This window comes from Pelecanus crispus, chromosome 3 (assembly GCF_030463565.1).
Source record: "Pelecanus crispus isolate bPelCri1 chromosome 3, bPelCri1.pri, whole genome shotgun sequence".
NCBI lineage: Eukaryota > Metazoa > Chordata > Aves > Pelecaniformes > Pelecanidae > Pelecanus > Pelecanus crispus.
In genome coordinates, this window is record NC_134645.1 from 126,336,833 (window position 1) to 126,354,462 (window position 17,630).

Sequence of the window (17,630 nt, forward strand, 5' to 3'; positions counted from 1 at the left end):
CTTTGGGTTCTGAGAGTAAGGAGAGTAAGTGTCAAAAGCCAGGCACTTTCCCAATTTTAAAACAGAGAGGGTGTAACCATGTGTAATGTGAGTCTAGATTTTGATTGTAGGGATGATGAAATCAAATCCCTCCTTAATCCTTACTGGGAAACATTGAGGTAAATTAGCTTGCCTGCTTTGGTTAACTTGTTAAAATCCTTTTGAAAAAGAAATGTGTTTTAGTGTCATCAAAAATATCTGCCTACTTTACCACAGAGTCTAAGAGAGCACTGAACCGTTGTGCAGAATGGCCTCAATGCAGTGAAAAATGAAAAGAGAGGGGAATAGATAAAACCAAATATATTATTTTCCTGGAAAAAACACAGTCCTTTCCAATATGCAACTCTTTCCAGCACTGCCATTTTTAAGCTAGATGCTTAGTCATTATTAATGATGGTATATTTCTTTAAAGCTGCTGTATTTTGGCAATGACTGGAAATGAAACTTGCTTTTTTTCCCCCCCTTAAGGTTAGTTGAATTAATATACAGTTGTCTGTGTGCATTGCAGTCACTGTGCATGTACCAGTTGGAGTATTTTTGGAACAAGTGAGGAAGTTTATTCCCGTTATTTCATTTATAGCAAAGTAGTAGCTTGAACTTGAGAAGAGCTCCCTGTTCATGTCATTCAGCTGTGCTGTGCAGTGGTTTGAGGCTCTGGATACTACTGCTACTTTACAAAAATATTTGGCACAAGGTCATAAAATCACTGAGACTTTTTTTTCTCCCCCCCGAAACCTTCTTAATATTTTTCCTTGGTAATGTCGTGTATATCCCCGACTTGTGCACACAAATATCTTTAAGGTTTAATTAATTCATTAAAAATAGCTGAAGTATTTAAGGAGGAGTGCCTTATAAATAATAAAGGAGAACATCTTGTTCGTTCTTGCCATTAGTCAGATAGAGGCAAGCAGCTGGTATGGTGGTGGGGTTTTCCTGATGTGATTATACCAAGTTCCAGAGCAGGACCTTGCATCAATTGCTGTGAAGTACCTATACGGCTGGAGGTTAAGCAGAAAAGCATCTTTTTTTAGTAGCTAAACTAATAAGACTAAGTTTGTGTGAAGCAATGGGAGCAGAAAGTGATGCTTCCAAGATGGAGCAAAATAATTCTCTAGCGATTAGGCCTCCACGGATTTCAGGCTTATCTGTTAGTGGGGTCTGCATTCATCCCACCTAAATTCAGACACTCAATGGATTCCATCAAAGTGAAAAGTGGCCCGATTCATCCTTTGGATGTGCATCCCGGGCTTGCCTGCACAGGAGATCTTCCCTTAGGCATCTCAGTTAAACTTCAGTGGGATGAGCATTGGCCAAAGAGTCTCACCCAGCAAATCCTCGAATCTGTTTTACTCTTCCACAGTCACTCTGGGAATTTGCCTTTTCAGGTGAGGTCATTCTCCACAGGGAACAGGAGGGACTGCTCATCTACAGAGGGAAGGTGGCTCCGAAACCCTTTCACAGCTCTGGGAGTTATAGTGCACTTTAAAAACTCTGTTTCCTTGATCCTAGTTCCCACAAAGCCTCAAGTCTATCCCTAGTTGCAATCATTAAATCAGAAATATCTGGTGTTACTGGCAGGGAGAGCACATATATCATCAAATTGCTCCTTTTTATAAGTGGTTGATCACTTTTGCTGTGCTTCAGGGAAGCTATGTGAGAAAGCTTTTGTGCTCATTTGTGAATAACAGCAGGGATAGATGGTGTTTCTCCAGCTTGTCAATTATTTGTTCTTTTCTTTCCATCCACTATTTGTGTTCTTGATCTTGATGAAGGTATTATTTAATTCCTGCACTTCTGAGCCCTTAACCTTGGACAGATACATAATAGGCTTGTATTTAGGCACTACTGGGGTGCTTTAAGCAAGCTGTTTTTCTTTGAAGCTAAAAGTGACTAAGCCTGGGAAGTTCTCTGTTCTTCCTCATCTCCTTCTCTAGTTAATAGACTTCACAAGGGATCTCGAGACACTCTATTAAGCCTTTGAAGTTATTACCTACTAAGGTTTTGCTCTTTCTCAGTGCTGAACATTGAATTACTGACTGCTGTTAGAAGCAATGAGAAAGGATTCACAAACCCGACAGAGCCTTGCCTATAATTTCTGAAGAAAAAGAGCTGAATTTAATGGATAAATTGTGTTGCTGGGGAGATTTTGATTCTCTTCCCTCCTCTGTCACCAGTTTGCCTTGTTATTTGTGGTAGAGTTTTCAGTTATGCCAGTCACATGAGATCAAAACCCATGAGTCAAACTCCACCCAAATCATGAGCCTGGCTTCCAGATCCAGGAGCTTTGAACAGAGATCATATCATACTTTTTCTTTAGTTTATCTTTAATTTCTGGAATTTCCTCTGTCGATTCCCAATGTGTCTCTAGCAATTGATGTTTCCCACTCTTTTGAAGTGTTGGGAAGATATTTTCACCACTTGGGGCTGTTGGAGGCCTCGTTTGACCTCCACAATTAATTTTATTTTTGAAGTCTAAGTGAATCTTATTTCTTCCAGACTCTGCATCTTTCTCCTGTTCCCAATGACTTCTGCATCCCTTAACCTCACATGACCCATCACTTCTGTGTCTGCATTGCCATTCATCTGCCTTGTTCCTCCATTAATCCTCTCTGGTCTTGCGAGGGTTTTTTACCATTGCCTTGCAGGATGAAGAATGTGTAAAAGATACAGATCTGGGTAACCCTTAACATTTGTATGAGAATATATAATTGGAGAGAGCAGGGAAATGGTCTCCCTGAGTCTCTTTCCTGAAAAAGGTGAAATTGTTCCTTACAGCACAAGAAGAGGGTGATGAGGACAGGCGAGAGATTGCCTCCATGCAGGATGGAAACCTGCAGGCGGGCCAGAGCTTTGCATGTTATTGTGAGACAAGACCCCTTTGCTCACAAGGTATTTGCAGGACTTGCCAAAACAGAGTTTTACACTCACTTTGAAGGGAGTCAGGTGAAGAGTGAATCAAACTCAATGGAGTTATAAGCCAAAGTAAATCCAGAGAAGGTAAGATGAGAATCAGCCCTTTTCTGTCTGCACTCTTTTGCCCTCTAATTCAGTCATCAATCTGTTTTTCTTCAAATTTTAGGTTTGTAATATATCGTTTGTAGACTCAGTCAGCCAACTCCATTATGAAGGATATGATTATGATTGAGATGGTGAAAAAGCCAAGGGGAAATTTGGTGTCATATCGCTGTTTTCTCCTATAGCATTTGCCTCTTTTCAGGAAGGGTAAGAAGTTAAAAGTTCTTGGCAATGGTTTAACAAGCCAAAGCCAAAACAACAAATGTGACTTTGCAGTAATTATTGCATGCAGTATGGTGGTGCCTGGTATTCCCATGGTAACATTGTCATTGTTTTGCCAGGAAATTTGCAGAACAGACCTCACTATTTAATTAATAAAATTTTGCAAATCTAGGCTACTCACACCTCAGGCAGAAGGAAAAAGGCATCTTCTCTTGCTCATCCTCATGCCATACCACTCTTTCACCCACGTTGTTTCTTGGTTCTTGCATATGCCATGTGCCAGGCTTATCGCAGATCCATAATTTCAAGTAAAAGCACAGCCAAACTGGACCCCCATATCCAAATACCTGTAGAGTCTGAGTGTTTGGAACTGAGTCTGAACCCAGAGAAAAACTCTTTACATAGCCCTAAACTTTACGATAGGTTGTCTCCAAGCCTTGAATCCACACTCACTCCATATTCTGGTGGATGGGAAATCTGGAATTTGTTTTTAAACCCAGAATCATCAAAAGCTGTGTTCAAGACATGAGAAAGGTTCATGACGCCTACCAGAAAATCTTTCAGCTAAGCATGTCACATGCAAGGCCTGAATTTGTATTGGATGCATCTCAAAATGTTTCTGGTTGTGCTGTGAATGTTTCTCAGAACGGCAATAATTAGAAGCGATTCCTTCTTTAAGGCAGAGAAATGCTACCTCACAGCTTGAATATTAATAAGATAAAATTTATGAGAGCAAACAGAGTAATGTAATATTTTCTCCAAAGGAAAAAGGCATGTATTTGCTTAGCTCTTTCATCAACTGTTTTCGGACACACACTGTGTGCAAAAAATACAGTTATGCAACCCATGTGGGTCAACAACGGAAGGTTGGTTGCTTCACCAGGATTATAAGAAACTTTAAAACACAATGGTACCACAAATTAAAATGGAAGTCTATCAAAACCATTATCATCCTGAAAGCTTTGGCCACAAGCATAATTATTGTAGAAGGATGTTGTCCTTGGACGCAGCTTTGGCTCAGTTCAGCTAGCGTTATTTGTATCCCTCCATGGCTCAAAGTCAGAATTTGCATGGCTAAGGACCATAAATTTTTAGAGGAAAAAACAGGCTGTTTCCTCAATGCTAACACTAGCAGTTTTTTATTGTTTTGTAGTGGTTTGTAGGCAACTCATTAGGTACTAGAGATAGGAACAGACAATGCAGTGGCTGAAATCTGTCTTGAACCTTGGAAGGATTTGGGTGGAGATTTCTGTCTGGATCTGGTTGTTTGTGTCTGAAGCTGTTGCTTTACTGGACGTGAACAAGAATGAGTGAATGTCTGGAGTGCTTGGGTTTAAATCTAGGTCTGAAAATACACATTTTGGGGTAGTAAAACAGTGAAGCAGATCTTAGGCTGATATAAGCTGCAGTCCACAGACTCAAATAGAGTAGAAAATCTGTCCTGAGTCTTCTGGCATGTCCATAAACAGGCAGTCCTGTAGGGATGAGAGTAATTGAAAGTATATACAGTCTCCTGGACGTTGCTTGCCATTGGCAAGGGACACATCTCCTTCACCCAAAGCTGCCCTGAGGCGAGGCAACAGGTTGCTTGCTCAAGCTCCAAACAAACACTGAATCCTGGAGTAACTCCATTCTTGTGTTGATGATAAACTATATCAAATAACAGGCACTGTCAGTTATTTTAAAACTGGTTATTTTTCTTTCAACATCCAATTTTCCATCTTGAGGGAGGTAAATGACTAACGAGTCTGAAATCTATTTTTCCTCTCTTTCCATCCCTCAGGCTGGTATAGATGGAGAAAGCATTGGGAACTGCCCATTCTCCCAGCGTCTCTTCATGATCCTGTGGCTCAAAGGAGTTGTGTTCAATGTCACCACTGTTGACCTGAAAAGGTAAAATTTGTTCAGTTTAATTGAAAATAGTTATATGATCCAGTGTTTGCCCTATAGAAAGGCCCCACCAAGGTTAATCAGATTTGTATCTAGCCTAGAGAGTCTGTGGTGCACAACAAAATAGTTGGGATTCAGGTTTGGGGTTTTTTTTTTCACTTGTGGAATGTTTTTATATTAAACAGGGTGCTTGGGGTAGTTTCAAAGTTTTCTAACCACAAACTACAGAAAAAAAAAGAAGAGCAAACTGATTTTGTAGGAACTATAAATACCTGTGCCACTACCTGACCATAAAGATTACTGATTTCATGACTTTTTCTCTCTGTGCAGGAAGCCAGCTGACCTACACAATCTAGCTCCTGGGACCCACCCACCTTTCTTGACTTTTAATGGAGAAGTCAAGACAGATGTTAACAAGATTGAGGAATTCTTGGAAGAGACTCTTGCACCTCCAAAGTAAGAACGTGGGATTTTTTCAGTCAATATTCCATTTCCTAGGAATGAAAGATGTCCTAAGAGGAGTTCCTAAAAAGCACTCCCTCCTACAACCTTTACTTACAGGAGTAATATTTATTTATGAAACTTGCTGGCTTCAGTAAGATGACTTCCATGTGTGAAGGTTACTTGTATGACTAATAACTGCAGAATGTTTTCTCTGTACACATTTCAGGATGCCCTTGTATGCAGAATTAAGGAGACCAATACTAGAAAATTTTTGTAGGGGTCTGGTGTCCACATTTTACAAAGCTAAAAATAACTTGGAATAGATGCCGAGAATTGCCACACAAAATATCTGTGCCAGGAAAAGCATTTTACAGCAAAAAACTGGAAGTTTCTGAGTTCTATGGTGTATTAGAAAGGTTGGAAGGGGAACTGATTACAGAGTACGAGAGGCTCTGGAGGCAGAAAAGTGCTCATTATTCTAGTCAAGAAATGACAAGGGCCCATGACTGGAAGTTATAACCAAACTAATTTGGATTAGAAACAAGGCACAGATTTTTTCAGTATGGATGATTAACCACTGGAACAAGCTACGAAGGAAAGGTTTAGATTCACCAGATATGCCTAACTTAGTCAAACATTTCGGACTTAATAGGAGGATAATGGGAAAAAAAAAAGTTGGCTTGTGTTTTGGACTTTAAAATCTAAGAATCAATGACAATTGGCTCAGTTCCTTATGGAGTGTTTTACCTCCAACTGAATCAGCAGCTATAGGCCAGTCCTGAGGCAAGAGATCAGATATTTAAATTTTCTATACTCTGGTCCAAGACCACTGAAATCAGTAGGAGTCATTCGTTTCTGTTGGTCTTTCAAATCGATATATTCCTTTGCACCAGATGTCTATAAAAAACAATTCAGAGACTGAAAACTTTATGTTCCTTCACCTGGGTAATACTAACATGCCTTGCTATTACATCCTGGAGTACATTTTCAGCGCAGGGAATTAGACACGACTGCCATTCATAATAGAGAGAGCTGACTGCCAAACTCCCCTGCACCTTTCTGGAAATTTATGCTTCCTTCTGATTTAAGGCCACTGTATCTTGGATCGTGGTCACATAAAGTGCCAGTGCAATTACCTTTGTCGTGAAGCCATCTTGTGTAACCATCCAAACGCCTGCCTTGACAGCCACAGATATTACTAAGAGGGACTTGCCAAGCTGTTGTTTTGAGATAAATGACAGCGCTAATTGCAGTTCCTCGTACAGGGCTTTTTTCTTTCTTCTTGTAAATTGTGTTTGTAATCATCACTATGTTGCTGGTAACAAGATGTTACTCTCCACACCGCTTCTCCCTTTTCAGGTACCCCAAGCTGGCTGCTAAGCACCGGGAATCAAACACTGCTGGAATCGATATCTTCTCCAAATTTTCTGCATACATCAAAAATACCAAGCAGCAGGATAATGCTGGTGAGTAGGATGATTACCAAATGTGCCAGGGAGTCTGTGTACTTGGAACTGGAATAATTTTGCCATTCTCCCATCATTTTATTGTAAACTCTGTTCATATGACATCAGGTACTGCTGCTGATCAACTTGAGATGGTAGGTTCAGTGGACTCAATTCACACGTCCACAGTTGAATTGACTACATTTATACTTGTAAATAAAACAGGCTGCAGAGCGTTCCATAGCCCCTTTGCCAATTGCCACGACATGGCTCCTGTCCATACAGCCCAGCTTCCTCACCAGAACAGGACCCCATACTGCTCACTGGAAGTGGCTGGCGGCTGTGCTACCTCCTCCACTCTGGCCAGGCACTGCTTAGAGGAGTGCTAATTGACTGGACCCAAAGCCATGCTAGTACTAAAAATTTAGCAGTGAATGACCGGGTGAGAGCAACACATGCCCTGACCCTTCATAATTTGTTAAGTGTGGCCATCAGACTCTTGGCCCACTTATCTCATGATTATGTTATGCTGTTATAGCTAATTTGCTCATACAAACTGAGTTATGTCAAGACATTAAACATAAAGTAATTAAATTAAAGAAGTGGCTTTAAGAAATGTAATTGCACCCTGTAAGCTCCAGAATTTCCCTCACATTTGCCTGTCAGAAGAAATACCCGCCCCCGCCCCAAAGCTGGATGCCATGCATATTTACACACATCCTACACTGTCTTCATAATGAAATTGCTTTTCTTCTCCACATTCCTTTCCCCTCAGAGAGGCAAGACTTCAGCTAGTCTAAGCTCCTGTTGCCATGAAAGCTAGTGGCTTTACACTGCCATAGCCCTTGAGATGATCTAGTAGAATATTTGCAGTCACTAACTGATGTACATCTTACCTTGTATTACTAGTTTCACAGAGAGAGACCTAAGGCATGTTAAACACCATGCGTTCAAATCATATCATTCAGAGAAGACTAGATTTTTTCAGGTTCCAGCTCTGCCACAGAGCTTGTACGTAAAATGTAATTACAATCGCACATCTGTGCAATTATATTTCATTGCCTGGGGCTGACCCATGACATGAAAATGGGTAAATGATGATTTATGTCAGATAACAATCTGCTCCTTAATATTTTTGTGTTGTTAACAGAAGGAAATAATTGCAGTGCTTCACTTCTCAGGGATATTAAAAGGTTATTTTTTTGTCTAATGCTAATGGGATGCTCAGCTAACCTCTGTAGGAAGTTGTAAAAGGAAGGAAAATTAAGAGTTAGGTTAAATAGATGTTACAGTGAAAATAAAATATCTTGGCCATTTACAAGGAATCTTTATGGTCTGCTCCACAACTGTAAATCTTGAATTCAGCAGTGCTGCCCCTTGCATTCTAAACCAGCGCTGGTGTCTGTCCACATGCATAATCCCAACGCGCCACTTCTCAGTGACTCTGCAATATGCAAATCCCTGGACTCATAAGGGCTGGCAGCTCCAGCCACTAAAAAATGGCTGTCCTAGAGATGTCTGCATCTGGCTATAACCAGAGCTGGAATTCAAGGTCAGATATCTGCTGCTGTGAGATAAGGAATCTAACCCTGCAAGGTGCTTGTGACTGGGTCTCCACATGTCTCTACCTGATCTAGTGGGTCTCTACCTGATCTAGTTGAAGATGTCCCTGCTCACTGCAGGGGGGTTGGACTAGATGACCTTTAAAGGTCCCTTCCCACCCAAACTATTCTATGATTCTATGATTCTATGATTCTATGATTCTACATTTACTAGCTGCAGTGAGATTAATGGGAGCTTTCACTAGTTCTGCCTAGCAAACTCTTGGTTTAGGTATTCTTGGAAAAAAAAAGGAAAATGCTTCCCAATGGCAATTAAGCAGACCAAGGTTATAGAGAAAAGAGTTGTTAAGCTTCTGGAGAGCAACAATCTTTGCTCCCTGCAAACACCCTCACTCCATTTCATTAGCTGGTTCGTGCTCTTGTGATATCCAGACACAACACAATCTCTGACCATACTGGTAGTCAACTTTCCTCTTTGAACTAGAGAAAAGTTTTTAGCATAATTCTTTACAGCTGGAGTGCTGCAGTGCAAGGAGAATAAAGCAGAGGTGAGCAGAGTATAAGTAGTACCTACACGTTCTTTCTATCAACAGAGTAAAGTACCTGAGCACCTCGGAGTCCTTGGGACTATTGGTGCAGACTTATGTCATGTGGGAAGTAAACCTCAATTTCAGCAGATTAATTGACTTTCAAGGGCTAAGCAAGAATAGCTTTTCTCTTATCCCAGGGACATTTTACCTACCTTCCTATCCATTTCATCTGAACCTACAGCGGTTACTCTGAAGGCTGATTTGCATGGCAGATAATGAGTTAATTAAAAGGTATTTGTGTTAGATTTCTTGAGCAGTGAAAAGACTATGTGCAAAAAGGAAAGGACAACACCACTGTATACGTATTTCCTAATGAACCTATTTCTTTTTGATTGGTATTTTTTAAAATTGCAACACAAATCAAAAAGGGATCTGGGGCTCTAGCCCTTATCTGATGCATGTAATTTTGCACTGGGTTCGGATGAATTATCTTTCCTATATAACAGTAAAAGTAGTTGTATATAGTTCTGTAATAATAAAAAGCATTTCATAAACATAAGATGTAATTACTTAGGAGAATGTCCTTTTCCCTGTCTCCATATGAGCAAGTGAGGTCCGAAAAAACAGATATTGCTGCTTGTGGTTATTTTAAATGGTTCCTATACACCCCAGCTCTCAGATAAAGGTAATACACGTCTCGTAGTCATCCTCTATATCAGCTCCTAGCTCCGGCTGATTCAAGTGCTTGGGTTAATCTGGAAAGCCATACCAGTGACCAGGACATCAGTTGCACATGATCAAAAGAGACAAATAGAAGAAGACTTGTTAATAAATCCAAAATAGAATGGAGAACCCAGATCATTACATAAAAAACAATTTTAATTTATTTTAGTTGGGAATAGGGGAGTGCTGAATACCAAGTAAGCTGAAGCACCAAGCATCAGGTTGTTTAAATTATGTTTTCTTAACTTGGGAGTCAGGGAGGTGAATTCATTAATGTGTGGGATATCAGGCTGGGAATTTGTAGCATCAGCCTATCTCTAGCTGCAAGAAGTGTGGGTTAGGTGCAATTATACGTGATCATTCTTCGTAGCATACTGGTTTAGCAGAGATCATGCGGTCTATGTAACATGAGATCTCACTACAGCCTGTGGCTATTAAATCTTTGTGGAAAAGTGGCGTGAAGTGGTTGGGATAATTAATGAGATTTATGCAGTATGAGGATACTGGATGTGAGGAATAATGAGAACCTAATGCTCACCAAAGATAAGCCCAAGCTGGTGTTCCTCCCAGGAGGGTTTACAACCAGGGTCATGAAACAGTTTCAGAGTTCAAGTGATGCCATCAGTCGGCTATGTCATTGCAATATTTCCTATCCTGAGAGAGGTGGTGAGATGGCACTGATAACAGAGTCTGTAGCCTTTAAGTAGGTAAATGATTTTTTTTTCTGATAGTGGAAAAGCTACTGAAGATAATAAGATTTGTAATTTCTTGGTTTAGTGTGTGTCTGAATTCTTGCATGTAAATGAATAGATACAATGATACATATGTCTGTTTGTTTCTAAGATTGTGATACCCTCTGCTGGCAAATATGTGAATATATAAAGCAAGCAACACAATCGGGGCTGAAACATCCCCTTAAAAAAATAGGTTTTCTTCTATCGAGACAGTTTCCTCTTACAAATGCAACATTGTCAGAAGAGAAGTGTTTCATAGTAACCTATCAATTTTGACAAAGTTTTCATGGAAAAAATAATGTTTTTTCTGGATGAGTTAAAATTACTTTGAAGTAAAATACTTTAACATTACAAAGAAAAATAGTACCTTTTTTTCTGGATTCATGCAGTACTTCATTAGCCACATACCGTTATGTTTTTTCCCTGGCACAGAAGCAGGTGATAACCTTCTTCTGTAAGTCTGTATGGCAATATGTTATTGATCATGATTCATTTACTTACCAAAGGTATTTGGCAGCTAGGCTGCCCTGATTTAATAGTTCCCTGAATTTCTGATTCTTTTTTTCCATCTTTGTTTTCCTAACTTCTCTGTCTTATAATATAAAAACGTTGAAAGGTTTGGAACGGGCTGGTGAGGGCTATAAGCCCAGAAGCAAACATGCTCATGCCATATCACACTTTAGGCTTCTTGAAAGGGAAGGAATTGATTCCAGATTCTCAGGATGTGGCAAGCTGTGTTTAAAGAAAGTGTGTGCATTTGTTATTTCAAGTCAGTTCAATTACAACGGGCTTGATTCCTTCCACCCCCCATGTCACTCGATAATTTTATAACGGGCCTCTCCGAAGGAGTCATCTCCTCATCATGGGATTAGATCCACGCCGCTTCAATGGCACAACTGGGTTATTCAGTCCTCCAGCTGTTGCCACCAGGCTTCACCGCTTGTACTTGAAAGGACAAGTGCTCATTCACACAAGAACGGAAGTCCTTGGGAGAGCTGAGTGGCAGTAGTCTTAAAAATTATTTCCTGGATGCTCTTCTTAAGTTTTCATGGCCAATTTGAGAGTTTTGCATTGCTTAGTGATTGTTTAATATCTAGGAGGACATCTTGTCTGAGCACAGGAAAGTAAACCAAGATCTTGTGAGTTTACTTTGGTTCCTTTGGTTGATGCTGAGCAAGTCACTCAAGCTCAGTACAGTAACCAGGGTAGCAACAATTTATGTATTCATTGGAGGAGGATGAAATTTAATTAATTGGAATGCTGTGTACATATTCAGTATCCTGCTTACTATTTTTTCTTGCGAGACTGTATACTGCAAACCAAGGGGTCAACCTACAGTAACCACCCATTAACTGTCCCGCCTAAAATTGTAAGTTCTTTGGCTCATAGAATGAGCTCTTTGATTTCATTTATGAGTTTAAAAAGTTGTTCTTGAATTGAGTTCTTAGGGGGCACCAGCTCCAGTGTGGGTGGGCGCATTCATTAGTGGTACGGAAGGATATTTCACTGTACGGCTCTTCAGAAGGCGCTGAGCCGGGAGACCACCAACATGATTTCATGCAGAGGAATTTCCAGCCGTCTGACCAGAGGACTCCGCTTGTCTGGTTTGGATTTACATCAAGAGGCCAAAAATAAAAGCACATTTAAATCATTAACTTACATGTGATTAAATGCCGTTCACCTCTTTCAGTAGCTACATCACACTTTGTGGTTAAGTGCGTGAGGTGGGAAATGTCTCTCTTCATGTGCTGTGTATGTACGTATACAGTAGATATGCACAGACACATACAGGACTGCAATTAAAACTGGCCTACATCAGTTTTAGGCAGCTTTGACTCTGTGGAGTTGCTCCTGCTGAGAAGAGAGTCGGACCCACAATATTGGTACGTGCACAGGCTGGATGACGTGCTCTGATCCTTTCTATAGAAGACATCACATACCTCTTTAAATAAACAGAAAATCAGATCACTCTAAAACCCTACGTAGAAAATTTACAGTAAAAACAGCTCTGTGGTGTAGACCCTTTGTGGCACCTAAGCTGGTGTACGTAGCTGGGACAGGAGCTTCTTGACGTTGTGGGTCAGTCTGTGTCGTCCTGACAAGTGTGGTCTGGTCTGGTCCGTACAGGAGAGCAGAACATCTGTCCCCAAAGCATCTCCATGCTTGGTGAGGAAGGGCTGGAGGTCACCTCTCTTCCTTCCAGCCTGGCTTCTCACATCCAAAAGGGTCAGAATATAATGGTAAACGTGACACAGCTTGTCTTGAGTCTTTGACCCTTCTGGCCTATTCTGTGCCTAAAGGCTTCACCCTGTGCTCAGCAAAGTTCCTGGCCAAGCTCCTCTTGACTTTAAAGGAGCAAGTTTAAAAAGCTGTTTGGATGCCCTTGAATTGACAAGGAGTTTCCTGTGACAGGGATCTTGGATCAGGCTCTGATTCAGGGCCAACATTAATGCTTTATGCTTTTTACATAGATTTTCAAAGTGCCATATAAATATATAGGTATATATATATATACACACACACGTGTGTGGGTGATGTCTGTGTATCAACTTGCCATTAAAATTTTTCCTTCTTCCTCTTTAGTTGCAGAATTTCCCTTTTCCACTACAAAACCCCACACCTGTCCAAGGCCCAACACGAGCCACAGTTTGTCCCGTGCTGTGATGATATTAAATTTTCTCTGTCATGCAGCTGGGAAGGACTAGAAATAGCTTTTAAAATTGTTTTAGAGAAAAGGACTTGCTTTGTGATGGAACATATCAGGATGACAGATCTTTAGCTTTGGCATTTTGAAGCACAAAAAAGCTATTTCAGAACATTTTAAACAAGTTTTTATGGCTCCCTCTGAGCTAAGTACTGTTGGGCTCGCGGTAGCTAAAGTGCCTGGCAGCTTTACAAAACCAGCCCTAATGTAAAAAATACCCAGTCTTTAAAACATATGTAAAATAGCTTTTCTGCAACATTTGTGGCACATAAAGTACCAAATACATGTTGGTGAGTGTGACATAAAGCTTTTATTGCCATTCATCTGGGATGACCCATATAACTCACTCATGATATGTTAATAAAACCGTTCTCCACTCTGTCCCTTTATAAAAACACACATATAAAGACCACTAAAACAGTGGTGATAGCTGTGTGCTAACTTAAGTAATGCCGCAAGTTACATTTATCATCCGTCCTAAATTGCTTTATCTGCTTTCTGCCCAGTAATCAAAGACTGATTCTAAATCGCTCAGAAACAGCAGTTTGCAAAATAAGTTTGCTTGAGAAATAACTTTTTGAAACTTCTCCTCAAAATCATGCTGACTGGAAGCCCAGAGCCATCAATCTTCTGTCTGGTACCAGTGACAGCTGTAAGGACCAATATCTTTTAAGCTGCCAAAACTAAGAACTGAAATTTTATGCCATTGGAAGGAAGAGGTTTTCAGTTTCTAAAATGATAGCAAATCATCATCTTAACCTTGGAAATATGTACCTTCCTAGGGAATGTTTCTGAACTTTCCTATCATTTAGGTTTTTTCCTTCTTCTAAGACCTTGCTAATTAAGGTATGAAGATTTCCTGAAAGAAACGTGAAAAATACTACCTGAAAACAATACAGAACTGAAACTAAAACTCTGTGTAAGTCCAAGTGTGACCAGACTGCAAGCCCTCCAAGGCATGGAGGTATGCCTGATTAGCAATCTTAGATGCAGCCATTCTGGGAACAGTAAATATTTACAATTAATGTACTAGCATAGTTTTCTGATGCATCTGTGCTGCAGTAACTTTGAAACCATAGCATGCCATAGAGAGGGAGAGAAAACATGGAAGTATATATATATTTATATAAGACAGAGAATATGCAAAACCCTAAAACCCAGTTGACGATATATACTGCAGCCAATGAGGTTAACGATATGCTCAGATTAAGGCATGTTCTCAAGCCTTTGCTGAATCAGGGCCTATATGCACAGTCCAGGCCTAGACTAAAATGCTTGCAATGGGAACAGTAGTTGGCAGATGCTCTTCTTTAAGAGGGAATTATTTCCCCTGTGTGTTTGAATATTCCTCCAAGTGCTGCTGGCTTTACTGGGATGCTTTGTTCTGTTTCCCAGCCAAGCTCCCATGCTCACACACAGGAGCAGTAGCACAGCTGGAAGTGGATTAGAGCAATCTGGCGGCAGCAGTCCTGGGAGGAATTAAGCGCCTCGCTGCTGGAATGGGAGGCCTAAATTACATTATTATTTAGAATTGAGTTTTAACTTCATTGCTCCATGGTTTCGCACTGGTGGGTAACTCCCCTCGTTGCGATATGCTTGGTGCATCTTAAGTATGTTCCCCACAGCAAGGACTTAGATGAATTTATGGCCTTACTCAGTAAAGTGTCCAAATCTTATATAAGCAAATATCCAGATTTAAGCACCCAACTGGTCTTATTGTCCTGAGAGGACTGCTCTCAGGCTTATATTTAGCAATTGTAGAGCAAGCTATCACATGATAGAGAGCCCAGTGACTGGCTCCTGGAAGTCAGTTTGCAAAATTCTTGGTGACTTCAAAGGGAGAAGGATTGGCCCAGAATCTGTTTTTCCCAAAACATATTTTTTGTTTTATGCATGCAAATGTTCTTCATAAAATAACAAGGAAGAGAAGAATGAGACATAACTGAAAATCAGTGTTGCTAATTTTCTTTATTAGATCAGATCTTAAATAGTTGACCTTTAGCTTGAAAACAGTGCTGGGAATAAGGTGACTAAATGGGAACTGGAGACATAATTATTTTATAAATATCCTGATTCTTCTGATTGCCGAAAAAAAAATCAGAATTTCAGAGAGTTTGAGGCTAGAAGGAACTTTGGGTTATTTAATACGATCTCCTGCAAATCACATCCCAGTCAGTTTTGCCCACTGAGCAAACATGTTATTATGTCAGCCTTTAGAGTATAAGTTATTTTGCATCAGAGCAGAGAATGGGAGAAACTGAAGGGTCTTTGATGCACAATGCCCCTCTAAAGGGGTAGAATTTACTGGATGATAGATGCCCAGGTGATGGCAATAGCTGGTCCTTATTCTGCGCTGCAGAGGAAAGCAAATCATGGTGATTCAGCCAGTCAAAGCTGAAAAACAAAGATTTCCTGGACCTTAACCTGGAATCGGGATGACTCTGAACATGTGAGGAAGGCATCTACTCAGCAAGGCTTTCTGCCCCACTCCAAGGCATTGGTCCAACTGTTACCGTCTGTAGAAGAGAATGACCAGATGGCCACGGATAAGCCCCATAACACATCTGATTAATTACATACTGGGAGAAGATACTGTGATATTTCCAAACATCTTAAGTCTTGAAGCATGAGATTTAATTACAGTCATTGTCTTAATATTGAGTAGCAACTTCTCTGTGACGTTGAGGGTGGTGCAGGCAACCTACCTCAGTTCTTGTTCGAAGATCTAAAAGATGATATTAGGGACTTTAAAGTGCCATGACCTGCCCATGTGACTCTATCCCCATCCAGCCCAGCTTCTCCCATTTCTGCCAGAGCTGGATTAAAGCCTGCCTTTTCTTAGTCTCTTTATAAACACCCCAAGAAATAAGGCCACCGCCCCTCCCTCCTTGTTTGTTCCTTAAATAGTTCATTGCTTTGGCAATGTGGAAACTGAATTTGTCCAGCTTCCAAGCATTAGACCTTTTCATGCCTTTGTCAGCAAGGCTGAAGAGCTCCCTGACACTTCCCAGATGTTTTGTCCTTGGGTGAGCGTCTGTGCACGTTGGCCTCTCAGCCTTCTCTCCGATAAGCTAAACAAAATACTCTTCAAACCTGACATTTTGAGGCTTGTTTCCAGTCCTTGAGCACAGTCTTATTGTTCTCTTTTGACCTCTTGCTTGAGTTTTCAAAGCCTTTTTTAACTGGGGACACCAGAACTGGGAAAATTATTCTTAATACTTGTCGCAACAATACAGTTGCAACAGAGGGAATATGACCTCCCTATTAATACTTGAAATTTTTTAATACATCCAGACATAATTATAACTCTTTTTGCTGCTTCTCCTTTCAGAGAGGTTAAGTTGAGGCATAATCATGATGATCCCTAAGTCATTTCATGGGGCTTGCAACAAAAAATCTGAAAAGCAGAGAAACAATGGAAAAAAATTAAGATGTGAGTCATTTGTAAATCTCATCATCTCATGTTTTTTTGTATCTGAGTAACAATTTTTGAACACAAAGGGCAGAAAATACTGGAAATGTTAAAATAAAACTATTTGAGACTGAGATGTGCTAAGTGAACTGAGGGATTCGGGGACTCGATGAGCTTTAAAACTTCATCCTCAGGTACTGCTAGCCAGGCATTGCTGTGTTTCCCTCTCATGTGTCTTCACTCCACCACTGCTGAAGTGAAATAACTTACTTGAAATCAGTGGAGTGCAACTGGGATTATCCTGGTGTAAACAAAAGCAGACTTTATTCCTCTACATGCCTGGGATTGAAAGAAATTGGTATTAAAGATGCAAGCACCAACAGCCTGTAAAGGAACAATCTTCTTTGCTTAAATATTAGAACACAAGGGGTCCCCACAGCACTGTCACTAAAGCCCAGTTGCACTCTCTACCAGAAGCTAACTTTACTCTTATTTTAATGCAGAAACATGTAGTTAGTTTTTCTTTGTTAGTCCCAGAATCATCTTGTTTGCTCTTTGGTAGTAAAAAACCCCTTTAAATTGTAAATAAACACACAGCATCCTAAAAATCAAGATATCGGAGTGATAATCTTGTACTATAAATACATGGTTTTGTAATCTGCAGAGCTTGATGATGGGTTTTTTCAGGTTTCTGATGCAAATCAGCTGCTGCTTGTCTGCAGCTGGTTTAGGGACACCTGCACAAGACTAGCATCGCAGAGGTCAGGATTAGGTGCTCGGGGACGTGCTCTAGAAATGATGCTTGTCACTTAACGTGCTGCTACAGAGTTACGATGATTTGTGAAATGCAAGTTAGGTACTGTTCTTCCTGGGGCACTTGTAGGCCAGTAGTTTTACACTCACTTGCTTC

At 40.4% G+C, this 17,630-nt stretch overlaps 1 protein-coding gene across 2 annotated transcripts in view; it reads left to right on the forward strand.

The window, feature by feature from the left end:
* The window catches only part of CLIC5 (chloride intracellular channel 5), an 80,211-nt gene that overhangs the window by 50,795 nt on the left and 11,786 nt on the right, over positions 1 to 17,630 (forward strand). For both annotated transcript variants that reach the window (XM_075707638.1, XM_075707639.1), the window contains exons 2-4: positions 5,060 to 5,169; positions 5,497 to 5,622; positions 6,970 to 7,076. In XM_075707638.1, coding sequence (XP_075563753.1) covers positions 5,060 to 5,169; positions 5,497 to 5,622; positions 6,970 to 7,076 — 343 coding nt within the window. The remainder of the gene's footprint in view (positions 1 to 5,059; positions 5,170 to 5,496; positions 5,623 to 6,969; positions 7,077 to 17,630) is intronic.